Raw genomic sequence first — 17,057 nt, forward strand, 5'->3', positions numbered from 1 at the left:
AGGCATCAATCGGATCGCTATAACAAACTTAAGAGGAATTGACGTAAACCAAGAGGTATTAACCTATAAGGCCTATAGCTTTCCTCAATAAATGGGTTATCTAACACTGAAAGAATTTTTCAAATTGGACCAGTAGCTCCTGGTGAGATTAGCGCGTTCAAACAAACAAACTCTTCAGCTTTATAATATTAGTATAGATACCATACTATACCGTATAATAAAATATTACCAGAAACAAATGCTGACATGCCACTTTTAAGACATTTTTACATTTTACGGGACGTTCACACAATAAAACAGACAAAGTTTGTGTTATAATGCCTTTAATCAGAAGAAAATTGATTTAAAATACAACTTAGTACCTTATCTAATTATTATCTTTATTCTCCACGTCCGGTGCCGCACTGCTGTCTTCCACTGTTTCCGAACTTCCTTCGGTATCTTCTTTCGTCTGAAAATAAAATATGATTACATTCAACTTATTTAGATTATGAAAATGGTACGGTTTTCGGGTGACCATGTCCACGATACGCCCCAGCTCTATGGTTTATAGCGCCATACCACTGCGCTATGGATCAAATAACTAACAAAGAATACACATTAAAGATCCTTATAATACAGTCACTTGTTAACATGATTACTTGTTCCTCTAAGAGAGCTACACTGTCGAACAAAACTAACTCTTTGACTAGGTAGGTTTGTAACAAAGTTTAAAATATCGATATAAAACATTGCTTAGTATACCTACTTAAGTATATTGTTTTAAACTTAACAATATTCTAATTTTAATGAACCTTATACTAATAAAACTCTTAGAATGCAGTGTACATGGTTCGGTAACAAACATCAAACAGAGATGCTGAATTAATGCGTGACGTCATTTGGGGCTAAATCACACGACGAATCTCATTTTGATGTATCATCTGATATAAGAATGTATATACTTAATGTTTTGCTTAATGAGCAATGATCGGGTGATAAGATCGGGACTAAAGATCTAATGGTACTAACAACCAAAATGAAATTTTAAAGAATTTCCATATGTTTGCTATTTATATAAAATTATAGCTGTACCCGTCCGCTTCGCTGGGCATTTAAAATTAACATTATTATTTATCACTCCCACAAAGATTCTCATCATTAACGCCCTCGCAACTGGGGTAGGGGGTCCAACACTCATATCAATATTAGGCTATTCATTAAGTACATGTATTTTCTACATGGATACCAAGTTTCAAGTCAATCGAATGCTTGGTTCAGTAGTTATAACGGAACATCCGTAAAAGCCAGCGGCAGGCAGCTGTTTGAACGGCCGTCTGGTGTAGTGGTAAGTGACATGGTCACTACACAAGGGGGTCGCGGGTTCGAATCCCGCCAAGGGAAGATATTTGTATGATAAATATAGATGTCTTTTCCAGGGTTATGGATGTATATTAAATATATGTACGTGTATAATAAAAAACTTACATTTATTTCCGTTATCTGGTACCTGTAACACAAGTTCTTTACGAACTTAGCATGGGACCAGTTAACGTGGCGTGATTGTTATTAAATATTTATTATTATTATTATTATTATTATTATAGGCAGCGACTTGGCTCTGCCCCTGACATTGCTGACGTCCATGAGTGACGGTGACCACTTACCATCAGGTGGGCCGTATGCTTGTCTGCCTACAAAGGCAATAAAAAAACACAGATTTATATAGATGAAAACCACTGTAGATTTATATATTAGTGGATGGCTCGCGTACCTGTTCCCTCTCGAACAGCAAGGCGAGCTCGATGTGGTCGGTGTGCGGGAACATGTCGAGGGGCAGGGCCCGGCGCGGGCGGAAGGGGGCACCGCGGAGAGTCTTGGAGGAGGGCCGAGCGAGGTCCACCCAGTTCTTGAGCGCGGCGGCGGGCCGGCACGACACGTACAGCACGCGCCGCACGCGCCGGCTGTTGCGCAGCTGCGTCACGGCGCGCATGTCTGCGGAGCGAGCATTACTTGACTACGAGCGAGTCTGAGTCTAAGGCCTGGTCCAGAAATGAATGGGTGAATTCGCCGCGATTCTCTTGTGCGTATAACGCGCGACCGTTTCGCCCACAAAGAGCGTACCTACGCGCGAGCCTTTGGGGACGAATTTAGTCAGTACGAAGCTTACCGTCGCTGGAAGAGAGAAAAACGGAGGGAAAATATAATGTATTTAGTACATCCAATTCTTAATGATAGAATGACATATTTTATAGTATGTTTGTCTTTCTTTTTTCCTCGGAGTCATCATCTTTATCAGAAAATATTAACACCAATTCTTCCCAAGATCTACGTTTTAAAATTCTGTTGGCATAATCAGGTGATTCCAAATCCCATATCGCCAGTCGTTTTTCTATTTCGTCTATAAATAATTCCATAGGTATCAAAATGTTGACGCTCCATTTCCCTGAACACGTGCACTCGCTCTGGAGGTCGAGAAATGTTTCGCGCGTCAGTGAGATACTAGGCACCAATACATCGCGCCCACAAGATCGCATGAATTCAAAAAAACACGCGTAAATTGCGTGCACTACGCCAGACTAATGCGCGCGATTCGAGATACTAGGGACGCCTTGTTGCGCCCAGTTAACGCGTGAACTCCAGAGCGAGTGCATGTATCAAATATGCTTAAATGCTCGCGTGTAGGTACGCTCTTTCTGGGCGAAACGTTCGCGCGTGATACGCACGAGAGAATCGAGGCGAATTCGCTCCTTCTGGACAAGCTCTAAGGCACACGGACGGCGACATTCATAATGTCGTGTCTATGCAGATTCTAGTTGATAAAAAAGCTTCATTTACACACGAAGAGATTCTTAAATACGATCTGCCAGGAATATCATACCTATACAGGGTGTCCCCCAAAGGTAAACTATATACAGACGGCGACATTCACACTGTCGTGTCTACGGAAATTTTAGTTGGTAAAGTAGCCTCATTTACACACGAAGAGACACTTAAATACGATCAGCCGGGAATATAATACCTATACCGGGTGTCCCCTAAAGGGTATAATTAAACCGAAAACTATACATTGTCGTTGCATATTTGAAATCTCCTATAAGAATAAATGGAGTTTTCGAGAAAATCTAATAAAAGTACCTCCTGGAAAAATATAACGCAAATATTTTTTTAGCACATTGGATACTTTGATCTACGACAAAACACAACCCGATACTTAGGCCTTTTTAAGATTGACGCGTAATAAAGTTAAATATTGATATATGCACATGGGAGTTTTTGCGGAGTATTTATTTAAATTATCGCAAAAATCCTAGCGACTTCGTAGTGCTTTAGGAATTCTGAAATCATACGCAAACGCGATACCTAGGCCCGCTCGTCTAATCGAGTTCTAACTCAAAAAGATCATGTGATGTCGGCTAATCGTAATACACACACAAAAACAACCCGCCGCCGCCGATCCGACTGTGTCGGCACATCAAACAGCTTCTTTTTTCTTTGCAATGAAGGGGAAATTTAGTAACAAGTCGCAATTTTGTCGTATTCATTGTTTGAAATGAGTTAAACGAATTTATTATTGTCGATCACAAGACACATTTAAACAATTAACAAATTAGTTTTTGTCTGAAACTACTACGACTTAGTTTATTTTTTTACTTTTTACGAGATCTATAGTCATTGATACTGTTGTTACGTTTTGGCTTAATATACTTATTGTGTTGCACTCTGTATCTTATTTAACGCGATCATAATGAACACTACGAGTTTTATCACTCGAAATTGATGTAATATCCGAGTGTTGACAGTTATCCTCATCAAACAGGAGTGCTTTTTATTGAAATAATAGCTCACGGCAATAGCCATGTTTCAGTCCCTGATTGCCTTCGACTATGCCACTATGCCAAGTCGACTATGACAAGTCTCTGTGGAATACTCACGGAGTCCAGCTCTTGGGGGATCAACAATCGCAATAACATCGTCTCCGGTGGCCCTGGCCAGCACCGAGGGTAGTATATCTTCAGCTTTCCCCGTGTAGAACTCACTATTTTCGATTTCGTTAAGTTCAGCATTTGCTTTAGCGTCCTTCACAGCTTCCGGTACCAATTCTAAGCCTAAAACTTTACCGCAGTGCTGAAAATTAGAATACCGACATGAAAAAAGGTTTTCATAAAGAAATACCTCAGTTATTAAAATGATCAATTATAAAATGATAATGAATTTAAAAATGGAATTTAAAAAAAAAAAAACTTTGTCCATGACTTGCCCAAGCACGGAGAATGCTTTCATAATAAAACGTAATAAAATACTAAGGTTTCAAGATACAAATACATTGGTTGATGAAAATATTGGTCTTTGAATGCTAGGGAAAAATAACAAAAAGTGAAGAAATTCACAGAGTAACATACTTTAGCAAAACACAGGCCTATCGTGCCGGTCCCACAACAAATATCTATCACAGTCGAATCCTCTTTGACTTCACTCAGTTCAATAGCCTTTTGATACAGTATTTCAGCACCGGCTGTGTTTATCTGTAACGTTGCAATGCGTTTTTATTCAATTCAAATCATCGGCAGTAGAATTCTTCCTAAGTTCTATGAACTTCTAATCGTACTCATTGATATAATTTTAAATAAGACTTTATTATGTTATTCTGTAAAAATAAAGAAACGATATTTAAAGTTTACTAGCTGACCCGGCAGACTTCGTAGTGCCTCAACCGATAAATAAAAATAAACTTAAAACAAACAAAAGGAATCCGTCCGACGGGGGACACATCAAAGGAAAAACAAAATTGTTATTTTCCTTTAATTCCGAAGATTTTTATATTTATCTATCTTCGGTTATCGGTCCAGCCGTTCTCGAGTTTTAGCGAGGGTAACGAACAGCAATTCATTTTTATATATGTATATAGATTTAGAAATTATTTTTATAACTTCATTAATATGCATAATCAAACAGTTAGAACAAAATGAAAACAAACCAAAATGAAAAAAAAAATATGACAAAGGAATTTCAACTTTGAGCATCAGCGAGTACAATCGAATTTTGAACACCCAATAAATACTGGTTTTAATAAATGTAGTGAAATACCTGAAAGAATGCTTCTGGGGAAATCCGAAACTGTCTCCCCAATATTGTGTCAATGATATGAGTTGATCCCATTAAGTGTGTAGGCTTTGTTGGTTCTTCACCAACCCTCCTGTTCAAAACAATACATATTAAACATGAAGAAAATTTAACAGGACAGAGGTAATAAAAAATACATTGTGGGTAGCATTCATAGACATGAGAATGGTTAGACCTTTGGGAGATTAATGTCAAACGAAAGAACTTCCATCGGGAATCGAGCGTGTGTAATTGCTCGGTAGACCGACGATCCGAATGTTGTTGTTTGAAACTTATATATAACGAGCCATGTATCGTACAGGGCACGCGCGCATTCACATCAGCACCTTTACATCACTTTACTCAAACCGTAGTATAAAGCGCCAGTACACGTTCAGCACTCATATACAGCGGTACTCACCACATCAACATACAGAGATAGAATTAGTTACTTGTTGGCGAAGTATATAATAAACGCATATTCTTTGACTATCAGTGATTTCTTCCTATCTAAATCTCATGTTGTGTACGCCACATTCAGCAGCGCATACAGTTAGACATATGCTGTCGCGACAATTTTTGTAAATAATAATGTGTTCTACGAAGTCGTAGTACATTATTTTATTCTAACATCAATAGGTTTCGCAGGGCACGCGATGTAAAGAATATTTTAGGTAATTTTTTTACACCTTGGGTTACATTATTGTAGTTTTAGTAAGGATTCCAAATTTTTTTCAAAAAAGTTTATAGCCTATGTCACTCGGAAATAGTGTAGCTTCCAAGCAGTGAAACAATTTTTCAAATCGGTACTGTAGTTTCGGAGCCTATTCAATACAAACAAACAAACAAATCTTTCCTCTTTATAATATTAGTATAGAAGTATAGATAATACGCGAGCTTATCTTGAAAATGTCGTAAGCGAGATTCAGGCATCTGTCACATATCTTGTGTTCTGTAATAGCTACCCCCCACGACCCATGTAGAAATACTATAATATAAAAATCTTAAAAGCGTTTATCTGCGAATTCGGCCATTGTAATGGATCTAAAATGAGAAGCTACAATTTCATATCGAATATTTATATAAATCATACTAGCGAATCCGACAGACGTTGTCCTGTGAATATATACACAAAAAATCCTTCATTTGATTCAGCCGTTTAGTTGCATTATTAATAGCCTAGATACCGACTGCGGCGCTATCTGCCGAGCTGATTTGTGAATCTAAACCATCCAGGGTGCCACCAAAACGCATAAAAAAATTTATTCAAATCGGTCCAGCCGTTTAACAGTAGTTCAGTGACATACACATGTACAGTACAATTATATATATAAAGATAATACATTAGAACCGATTCAAATAAGAAAAGGTGACGTTCATTGTTTACTCCTTTAAGTTTTAACAAATAAAACATCAGTGCATACCTTCCTACCTTTTAGTGATCAACTCAAAATACAATGATTTAATCCCACAATCAACTTCTTTAGAACTACAATGTTCTATCAAGTCATTTTTAATTTTTTCTATTTCACTCTCAGTTAAATTCTGAAATAAAGTAGATACACACTATTTTAGTCAATAAATTATAACTTCAATCAGACTGAATTTTGACTGCTATAAAAAGCTGTTTATTACTTCATAAAGTAGTGGTTACTTTTGTCTTTTATTTGTTTTGTTTTCTATATGTTTGAAGTTAATTCTTGACTAAATTTTGCACATTTACCTGAGGATACATGGACGCAATTAACATGACGTCACCATTCGATGTTGACTGCCTGACGGTCAAATAACGCCAGTATCCAGAATAGTCAGCCGGAGAGAATGGAGCTAATCCAGATTTACGGACAAAGTCTTGGAATACCTAAAGAATTATTAGAAATCAGAATACTTTTTTTTTTATTGCGTAGATGGGTGGACGAGCTCACAGCCCACCTGGTGTTAAGTAGTTACTGGAGCCCATAGACATCTACGACGGAAATGCGCCACCCACTTTGAGATATAAGGTCTCAGTATAGTTACAACGGGTGCCCCACCCTTCAAACCGAAACACATTACTGCTTTACGGCAGAAATAGGCAGGGTGGAGGTACCTACTCGTGCGGACTCACAAGAGGTCCTACCACCAGTAATTACGCAAATTATAATGTTCACTATTTAAATATAAGATATTTAAACAAAGGTAAGGTTAGAATTCTTTAAATCTGTTTTTATTGTATTTTCTTTTGTGTACAATAAGTATAAATAAAATAAAATAAAATAAGCAGAAACTATATTTTATCTTTTTATGTCTCTGCTTTCCTAATAATATAATAATTGTTTTATAATGTTATTAAAGAAGAACATAAACTATTTAAAATAAATTAAATAACTTTACACTTCAAATTAGGCATGTAATGATTATCAATTTTAAAACTCACCAAAACAGCCTGTTTCGTTCTCTCGGGTATATGTATCAACATTTCTATGGGTGCCACAGCCACTGTACCAGTCACATAACTACCCAATCTAAACCCAACGGTGGGTAACTTAGTCTCATCATCAATACCAATTGTAAACTCGCATTTATTCCTGTAGCCATCTAAGACAGGAGATTTTTCAATGGGCTTTAGTTCAAAACTCAGACCGTTGTATATTTTCCTGTTAGCTTCAATAACACTGCGATTTGATTTATCCATTTTCCAAACTTCATTGTCAAATTTCATTAAAATATGTTTAATTTCTTTATCTTTTAATTTCAACTGAAATTTGTGTAAGAATTGATTATGATGCCAGGTACCTGGTTGATTAATATAACTTAGCTTAGAATGATTCTTGAACAATTGACCAATTTAGGATGTAATTAATAGTTTTCACATATCAGTTATGCTAAGGAGGTGTTGGGAGCAGACCGCGGGCTCAAGGAATTTTAGGGCCCTACCGCACTAAACGACTCCCCTGCACTCTTACACCCAACGTTCGATCTCTGTCCGGGGTCAAAACCCGGTCAGAGTAGGGGGGTTGCCGCGGTCAACGCTACAACCAGACACGCAGCGCCACCCCGAAGACACCCGACCGACGGGTCGTCGAGACGATAGTCGACGACCAACGACACCGGTCTCCGCGGTACGGCGGCACTGCCAGGCCGCCCGGGCGATGCCGCTGGTGTTCCGGGATACCCCACTGGGCCAGAATCAGCCTGCCGGGTCGGAACGCGGTACACAGCGACGACGACAATGCGGACCGCATCGCAGGCCGCAGCCGCCAACGCGTCGTCCTGTCCTCCTGGTGTCAGCGCGCTAGAGCGACGGTAACGTGCGGCGCAGCCTCAACCTCCTTAGGTCGCCCCGCGACCATCACCAGGAGAAGACTGCCTCCTCATAGGGGCCGGAGTTGGACAAACATCCTCCTCCAACCCCCGAGACCATTGAACTCTTGTCTTAAGGTAGGTGACGAGCATTTACATTGTAGATGCATATGGTCTCCAGTAGCCACTTAACACCAGGTGGGCTATGAGCTTGTCCACCCATCTAAGCAATTAAAAAAATGTGATGTCTTTTCTGCTAGTCTATGAAAGTTTCATACAAAGTTTAAAAAAGACTAGTCAAACCCATAATGGATTTAGTCATTTTTGAGACTAACACCAAGGCATTAACACAAAAACATATAGAATTTTATTTATTTATGTATTTTTTACCTGTTCTTCATAAGGCACATTCCAATATAATTAATTTTAATCTCTCCTCTTGGCTCTTATTCTCATCACATTTCTTTTTTTTTACTTGTCCATTATTCTCTTCTTGTTTCCTCTTTTTCACTAAAGGATCTGGTGCTGGCTTTGCTATTTCTGCTATCAGTGTCTTCCCTGGAAAATTATATGTAATATTTATTATCATGTGCGCTCCAAAATATCATGAAAGAAGGAAGGTACTATACCAGACAATACTGGAGTAAAAGTAAAATTCGTAAACAGATAAATTGCCAAATAAACAAACTTATTTTAATCAATACGTAAATCACTTAGTAACAGTGATGGACTACAGAATGTATTGTAAAAATATTTAACTTCAGTATGGTAATTTCTTTTTTGACAAATTCCACATTTCATTAAGTGTTCGTAAAATAAAATAGCAAACCTTTCCATTCATATCCGTGAAGAGTTTCAATCGCTTTCACCCTCTCTTCCTCATTTTGAAAACATGCAAACAGCCAATGACTGCCATTCTTTGGCCTTTTTATTTTACTAGTGTTCAACCCTAGTTTCTGGTTCATTAATTTCTTCAATTCCTAGACCATTTCAAATAAATTCAAATATCAGCAAATAAAGAGTGAACTTGATTTTAGAAATGTGTTATCTGTATCCCTGCTTTACACTTGAAGCACTATAAGCTATATTTTTACTTAGTTCGCTTGATATTGCTAGTAATCTAGTACTACTGATCAAATAAAAGTAGAAAACTTAAAAGAAAGAAAAAAAAAAAATTCAGTTTAGTAATAATTTATAAGAATTTACTTTTCTAAGAAAGAACAGTCATTAGTTAAATATTAAGAAAACAGACGAAACTCACGGCAATACCGTAGAACTTCGGCAGTCCACGCAACTCTATTTTAAAATTTTCTGATGAAAACCCTCCACGGTCTAGATAAGCATATTCTTCACTAAGTAATGAAGAAGCCTGTCCGTCTACATTTGTTTCCATACTCATTTCTTTATCATTTTCCATTTTGGTTTAAAAGTTAGATTTTAGTTTTTAAAAAATGTATGTAAACAATTTTCAATTCTTAGGTTATTCTTATGTAGAATAACCATAGACCTTTTTGTTTTTTGGTAGGTACAATTTACCGGCTCTGTAAATTTGGGCCCCCTTTTTTTGATTTTCGGATTTTTTTATTTTTAATTATTTGTTTGTCGTTTGTTCGTTAATGTTCGAATGTAAAAATTGTTTGTTCGTCTTTTGTTTATTGATAATTAATTAAATAAATGACAACGTTAAGTTAGCCCCCCTTACTAGATATCTTTATTTTTATCGCTCAGATTAATTCATTTTGATCAATTATCGTTTCTTCGACGACTATTGGTGATTGTTTGATCATAAAAGCAATTAAATTCCCAATTATTAATTATTTTATATTAATGTAATACCGAAATACTTCACGAGATGGCGTTACAAAAAATCCCTTCCCAAAACTAATAAAACCGTTGTGATTGTCTACTGAATAAATAATATTTATTCGTATAATAAATAATATAATAAATAATATTTATTCGTAGGTGATTGTTTAAGATGTTATGAATATTTCAGTTTTGATTTCATCAAAATAACTTGAACTTTACTACTGAATTCCGAAAAAAATTCTAATTAAGGCTGAATTAAGTTCAGCTTTTTATTTAAGCCTCTTACTGTAGTTTTTAAATTACATTTATGCGGATTGATGTTTCAAAGCTTTCAGATTTCAATTTTAAAATCTGAAATAATTAAGAACAGCGTCATCCACCGTTCACATTTGAAACAGAATTTAATTCGGTTTAAATTTGTAAACGTTGATGTTTATTATTATTACACTAATTAATTGAGCGTTTCATTAGCTTTTAAGCTGAGTGACTATTTTTATTCTATTTTTATTCTATTGTCTATTTTTCTTAAGTAATAAATGAGCAAAAAATAATACTTAACAAAAAGATATGAAATCCGAACAAAAACAGTTTCACTGTAAAAAATTGCGCCAAGTCCACGTTTATAAAACTCATCTCAATAACATTTGCACTTTACAAAAAAAATAAGACTTCAATCACTTTCATTCTCTACAAAAATATGTGAAATACAAAAAAATACCAAGAAACCATCATAATTTTGAAAAAATTAAAAAAAAGTCCTGGTAGGCGATGCTCGACTTCTGCGAGTCCACCATCTCGCAGAAGGAGGCGGCGGAACGGGAGAGGGAGAGCTCTTCTTCCCTCTCGGCGCCGTGCCGCCGCCGCCGAGCTGGGGGTTGGAGGAGGGCGTTTGTCCAGCTCCGGCCCCTATGAGGAGGCAGTCTCCTCCCGGTGATGGTCACGGGGCGACCTCAGGGGGTTGAGGCTGCGCCGCACGCTACCGTCACTCTAGCGCGCTGGCACCAGGAGGACGGGACGACGCGTCGGTTTTTCGTCGTCGCTGTCGTCGCCGAACATACTGTGGAAGAGCAACCCGGTCGGCGGTGTATCGCGCTCCGACCCGGCAGGCTGGTTCTGGCCCAGCGGGTATCCCGGAACACCAGCGGCATCGCCTGGGCGGCCTGGCAGGGCCACCGTACCGCGGAGACCGACGTCGTCGGTCGTCGACTATCGCCTCGACGACCCGTCGGTCGGGCGTGCTCAGGGTGGCGCCGCGTGTCTGGTTGTAGTGTTGACCGCGGGAACTCTGACCGGGTTCTGACCCCGGACGGAGATCGGACGTCGGGTGTAAGAGTGCAGGGGAGTCGTTTAGTGGGTGGGCCCTAAAATCCTTGGGCCCGCGATCTGCTCTCAACACCTGCAGATCGTTGAGTCTCACATACCCCGCGCGCCCCCTAGGCGTGGGGACCTCTTAGAAGGTTCGGCCCCCGGCCCGAAAAAAAAAAAAACCTCGTTGAGTACCCAAAAATTTTTCAGGATAAATGAACATCCTTTCAATGTTTAGAAATTTATAAGTCGCTCAACCTATGAAATGCATAAATGTAATGAATTATTATTTCATAATAAGTTTTACAGAAGCTAGGTAAAATCGACATCTCATACGTATGTTATTTGCATTTTTTTAATTTCCTGCTCATCATTTATGATTTGAACTAAACACCCTCTCATGTTCGCTTATACAAACTACTTACGAGTCGATACGTATGCATACGTTGGCTTCAAAAAATTTGAAAATTTCTCAAAAATGTTTTCCAATGGGTAGAAAAGAATAATAAAGTTTCAGCTGAATGAATCTAAAGGGGTCGAACGCAAAAGTGGTCGATTTGGCATATAATAGCCCATATACATATTTGTAATTATTATAAATATGTATACAATTGTTGAATCTAGTTATTACCGAATTTGAAACGCTGAGAAGACTGAGAATATCCGGCGAGAAACTAATTCAACGGGTATTTTTTTTTTTTTTTATTGCTTAGATGGATGGACGATCTCTCACAGCCTACCTGGTAAGTGGTTACTGGAGCTCATAAACATCTATAACGTAAGAGCGCCACCCTCCTTGAGATATAAGTTCTAAGGTCTCAAGTATAGTTACAACGGCTGCCCCACCCTTCAAGCCGAAACGCATTACTGCTTCACGGCAGAAATAGGCAGGTTTTTAAGTCGTTTTCGTTGCAAACTCGCACTAAGCACACAGGACGGCGGTATCTATCCGTGCGAGCTCACAGAGCCCTCCACCGTTAGTAATTACGTAAATTATATTTTTTGCGAATTTCGTTTACTTAAACGAAATACTTACTTACGTGTTACTTAACACGATATTCCTTCCTAATCAAAGTCATTCGTGAGCATGTTCTAAGTAAACCTGGTGGTAGGACCTCTTGTGAGTCCGTACGGGTAGGTACCACCACCCTGCCTATGTCTGCCGTGAAGCAGTAATGCGTTCCGACCGGCCGGAAGGGTGGCCGGATCATTGACGTCCAAAAAAAAATATAGGTCTCTCGTGTCGTGGGGTATCCGAATCACCCCCATGTATGTTCCGCGATTTTTGATAGTTTTCGAGTACCTTTATTTACCTTAAGTACCTTATATTACCTTTATGATTTTTACCTTTATTTTTATGATTTAGTACCAGCGGCCAGCTCCAGCCGCTTGCACCAGCCGCTTGCACCAGCCGCTAGCTCCAGCCGCTTGCACCAGCCGCTTGCACCAGCCGCTAGCTCCAGCCGCTAGCTCCAGCCGCTTGCACCAGCCGCTTGCACCAGCCGCTAGCTCCAGCCGCTTGCACCAGCCGCTTGCACCAGCCGCTAGTTCCAGCCGCTAGCTCCAGCCGCTTGCACCAGCCGCTTGCACCAGCCACTAGCTCCAGCCGCTTGCACCAGCCGCTTGCACCAGCCGCTTGCACCAGCCGCTTGCACCAGCCGCTAGCTCCAGCCGCTTGCACCAGCCGCTAGCTTCAGCCGCTTGCACCAGCCGCTAGCTTCAGCCGCTTGCACCAGCCGCTAGCTTCAGCCGCTTGCACCAGCCACTTGCACCAGCCGCTTGCACCAGCCGCTAGTTCCAGCCGCTAGCTCCAGCCGCTTGCACCAGCCGCTAGCTCCAGCCGCTTGCACCAGCCGCTAGCTCCAGCCGCTTGCACCTGCCGCTTGCACCAGCCGCTAGTTCCAGCCGCTAGTTCCAGCCGCTAGTTCCAGCCGCTGGTTCCAGCCGCTAGTTCCAGCCGCTAGTTCCAGCCGCTAGCTCCAGCCGCTTGCACCAGCCGCTTGCACCAGCCGCTAGCTCCAGCTGCTAGCTCCAGCCGCTTGCACCAGCCACTAGCTCCAGCCGCTTGCTCCAGCCGCTTGCACCAGCCATTTGCACCAGCTGCTAGTTCCAGCCGCTATCTCCAGCCGCTTGCACCAGCCGCTAGCTCCAGCCGCTTGCACCAGCCGCTAGCTCCAGCCGCTTGCACCAGCCACTAGTTCCAGCCGCTAGCTCCAGCCGCTTGCACCAGCCGCTAGCTCCAGCCGCTAGTTCCAGCCGTTAGCTCCAGCCGCTTGCACCAGCCGCTAGCTCCAGCCGCTTGCACCAGCCGCTAGCTCTAGCAACAAGCCCCAGCCGTAAGCGCCAGCATTTAGTACCAGCCCCTTGCACCAACCGCTAGCTCCAGCAACTTGCACCAGCTAGCACACACTATTTACGTAAAAGCCTACATATTTGATGCGAGTAAGTGGGGAACCGGTCGGTACATCCCGCGTGTGACACATGTGCCGCGGGCATCAGTCAAGCGTCGCCGTTAGTTCATACGTGAAGCCGGGGTTGTTGTTGTTGTTGTTGACAACCCCGACAACAACAAAAAAAAAACGACAATTTTACTAGAGTAAAATTGTCGTTTTTTTTTTTTATTGCTTAGATGAGTGGACGAGCTCACAGCTCACCTGGTGTGAAGAGGTTATTGGAGCCCATAGACATCTACGACGTATTTACGTCACCCACCTTGAGATTTTTTATATTAGATAGATATAATTTCAGTTCAGGATTCGAACACCGTTGCATCGTTAGACACGAATGCATCGGACGCCTTATCATTTAGGCCACGACGACTTCAATTAAATTAAAAACATTAGTGGTCGTCCGGTAGTCGAAATTCGACCATAATAAATTGAATTATTGTGATGTAATCTGAAAGGTCGGTATTTTACTGATCCATATTCGTTTCCAAAAAGCACATGACCAAAGATCTTAGCTGGAAAACTGAAATGTAATATTATTTATTATACTCGTATATGCAACATTACATGAATTAATAACAACTAATAAACGTCCAGTGGTCGAAATTTAACCATAATTAATTTCAATTATAACTTTGAACATTATTATGGTTCTATTGTCAAAGAGTTCTATAATCACAGATTTCACAAATACACTATAGACAAATAATATTAAAGACAAACAATATTATTATGGTAAAAATCATTACACCTGTTCCTTTTCTTTTTATATATATATATGTGTATGTGTATGTATATATATGTATATATGTGTGTGTGTGTGTGTGTGTATGTATATGTATAATATTTCGCTTAACTATTTTGATTTACTTGTATATTCAGCACCGTTATTACTAGTTTTAAGATACTCCTGTAAAAAAAACTCTCCACGAGACAGGCAGTGCCTAGTGTGGAGAGTTTTTAGCAAACTGTTATGTGTAAATGTTTCAAGGTTAATAAATAAATTATTAATAAAAAAATAATTAATTATTATTATTCTATTCTCAATTTGATCACAGATTTTATCAATAAACAAAAGAGTATATGCGTGGGTGTGTGTAAAATACATGTATGTATGTGTAGTGTATGTAATGTTTTCTTTATTGATTTAATGATTTTTTTAGGCATAAATAAAAAATTACATGTGTGCAATTCACACGTGGTAGAAGTGAAACCTTCCAAAATTAAAATACAATTATCCTAAACGTCTTAAGTATATGTAAAATTTTGTCATTAGTAAATAATTGTAATGTAGCGCCCTCTGTGAATTGATATTTTAATTTCACGTATAATCCTAAATTAAAATTCACTACAAGAGCTTTCATACACACGTATTAAAAAATCTCACAGATGGCGCTGTATTAAATAGTATGTATATTTCTGTCTCATTCTTTGCTGGCTTCATCCTACACATTTTTGTATTTGTGTCTCTTACCTGTCGTTTTTTCCGTTGCATCCGGTTTGAAATCACAACGATTCTAAAGACGTTTTCACTTCAAAATATTCTGCACTCTTTCTCTATGTTCTCTATAAGTGTGGGAAATAACATACTCCTCCGTCCGCGCAATTTTCGTAAAAAGGGGCACAAAGTTTTTGCTTCACGTATAGATATTATAGATAAACTAGTAAAGTTTTTAACGCGTCTATATACGCGTCTATATACAAGCCACAGCAAGTCTTGTGGAAGTAATTAATTATCTCCACTATGTACTCGCCTACTCTTATAAAGTTTCGTTTTTAAATGACATCTATAAAAGCACACGCATACAGGAGATATACTGTCGATCCGCCTAGGAATGCAGTAAAAGCCCCCAGCGGCAGAAATTGTAGAGGCTTTTATTATGCAAAAATAACAGTAAAGGGAGGCAGCCCTAAGTTTAAGTGGGAGGGAGAGGGAGGAAGTGTCGTGCGTGCGATTTAATTCCATCGCCTCGCCCGGGACCCGGCGGCTCTCCGCCCGGCGATAGGCACGACCTAATGGTTGAACGATACCGAAATAATATATTTTAGGGGCATTTAGGTCTTTGTTTTGGCGAGTATTTTGTATTTTGTTTATGTGGCGGCCTTAGAACTCGTATAGAATTAACTCGGCCCACTGAGTTTCTCGCTGGATCTTCTCAGAGGGTCGCGTTTCCGATCCGGTGGTAGATTTTGCGAAACACTGCTCTTCTTAGGGCCAGTGTTAGCAACACGATTTGAGCCCCGAAAGCTCACCTACACGCTACGGTGAAGCTTAAATAGCCTCTCAAGTCTATGAGCATAGGTAAAAAAAAAAAATTAGAATGAATTGTTTACGAAACGTATTAGATATAACAATGAGTATATTCATAAGTCCTTTTTTTTAGCTTAGACTTCTGAACAGGCTCATGGCCCGTCCGGTGTTGAGCATACATCGAAACCAATAGATATAATTTCAACGTTAATGCTGCCAGCAATCTTGATACTTGAGATATATGTGTATCAATTGAGTAATTCCGCAAATCCATATTTTTTCGGGTTCAGTTTCTATTACACGATAGATATATCCTTAAAAATCTCCTCATTGTCTCCACCTTATCCCACTAAGTGGGGTCGGCACAGCGAATTTTAGTTTTCCATTTTCTTCTAGCAGCCGTCATCTCAACACTCACCCCACTGCCTTTCTCACATATCGTCATTCACACACTCCATCCAAGTCTTCTTCGGTCGACCTCTTCCCCCTCTACCTTTTCCACACATCTCTAGTCAAATGCATCTCCTCCCTACGCATCACATATCACGCTAACTACTTTCAATACCAACAGAAACAGAAGCGCTTACATAATTTGATGTTAATTGAATATATGTGTGTGTATTTATATATATAGTTCTGTCTCAATTTCTCATAAAACGCTAACAAGAGCGAAAAAGACAACCTGGGTAACTTTTTACAGCTTTCACTGTATATGAAAGCAAAATGGTTTTTTTCTCGGGTTGAAATTCTTCCGAAAATTTTTGGGGTACTCAATGACGCGCGCCAAGTACGATTTTTTTTTTTTTTTTTTTAATTTTTAAATTTTCAATTTTTTTATTTTTTCAACATTATGACGGTTTCTTGGTATTTTTTTGTATTTC

The 17,057-nt window shown here is 39.5% G+C and overlaps 1 protein-coding gene across 1 annotated transcript; it reads right to left on the reverse strand.

Annotated features, from left to right (window-relative positions):
• Positions 1-305: 305 nt before the first annotated feature.
• On the reverse strand, positions 306-9,871 carry LOC101741457 (tRNA (uracil-5-)-methyltransferase homolog A). The gene is given in 12 exon segments (XM_004932195.5): positions 306-451; positions 1,754-1,974; positions 3,915-4,107; positions 4,383-4,505; positions 5,068-5,176; positions 6,515-6,627; positions 6,806-6,943; positions 7,499-7,819; positions 8,755-8,782; positions 8,784-8,922; positions 9,194-9,344; positions 9,626-9,871. Coding segments are annotated over 12 exon segments (1,776 nt in total). The 5' UTR covers positions 9,782-9,871; the 3' UTR covers positions 306-367.
• Between the last annotated feature and the right edge of the window lie 7,186 nt (positions 9,872-17,057).

The sequence above is a fragment of the Bombyx mori genome, chromosome 8, assembly GCF_030269925.1.
Source record: "Bombyx mori chromosome 8, ASM3026992v2".
Classification (NCBI taxonomy): domain Eukaryota; kingdom Metazoa; phylum Arthropoda; class Insecta; order Lepidoptera; family Bombycidae; genus Bombyx; species Bombyx mori.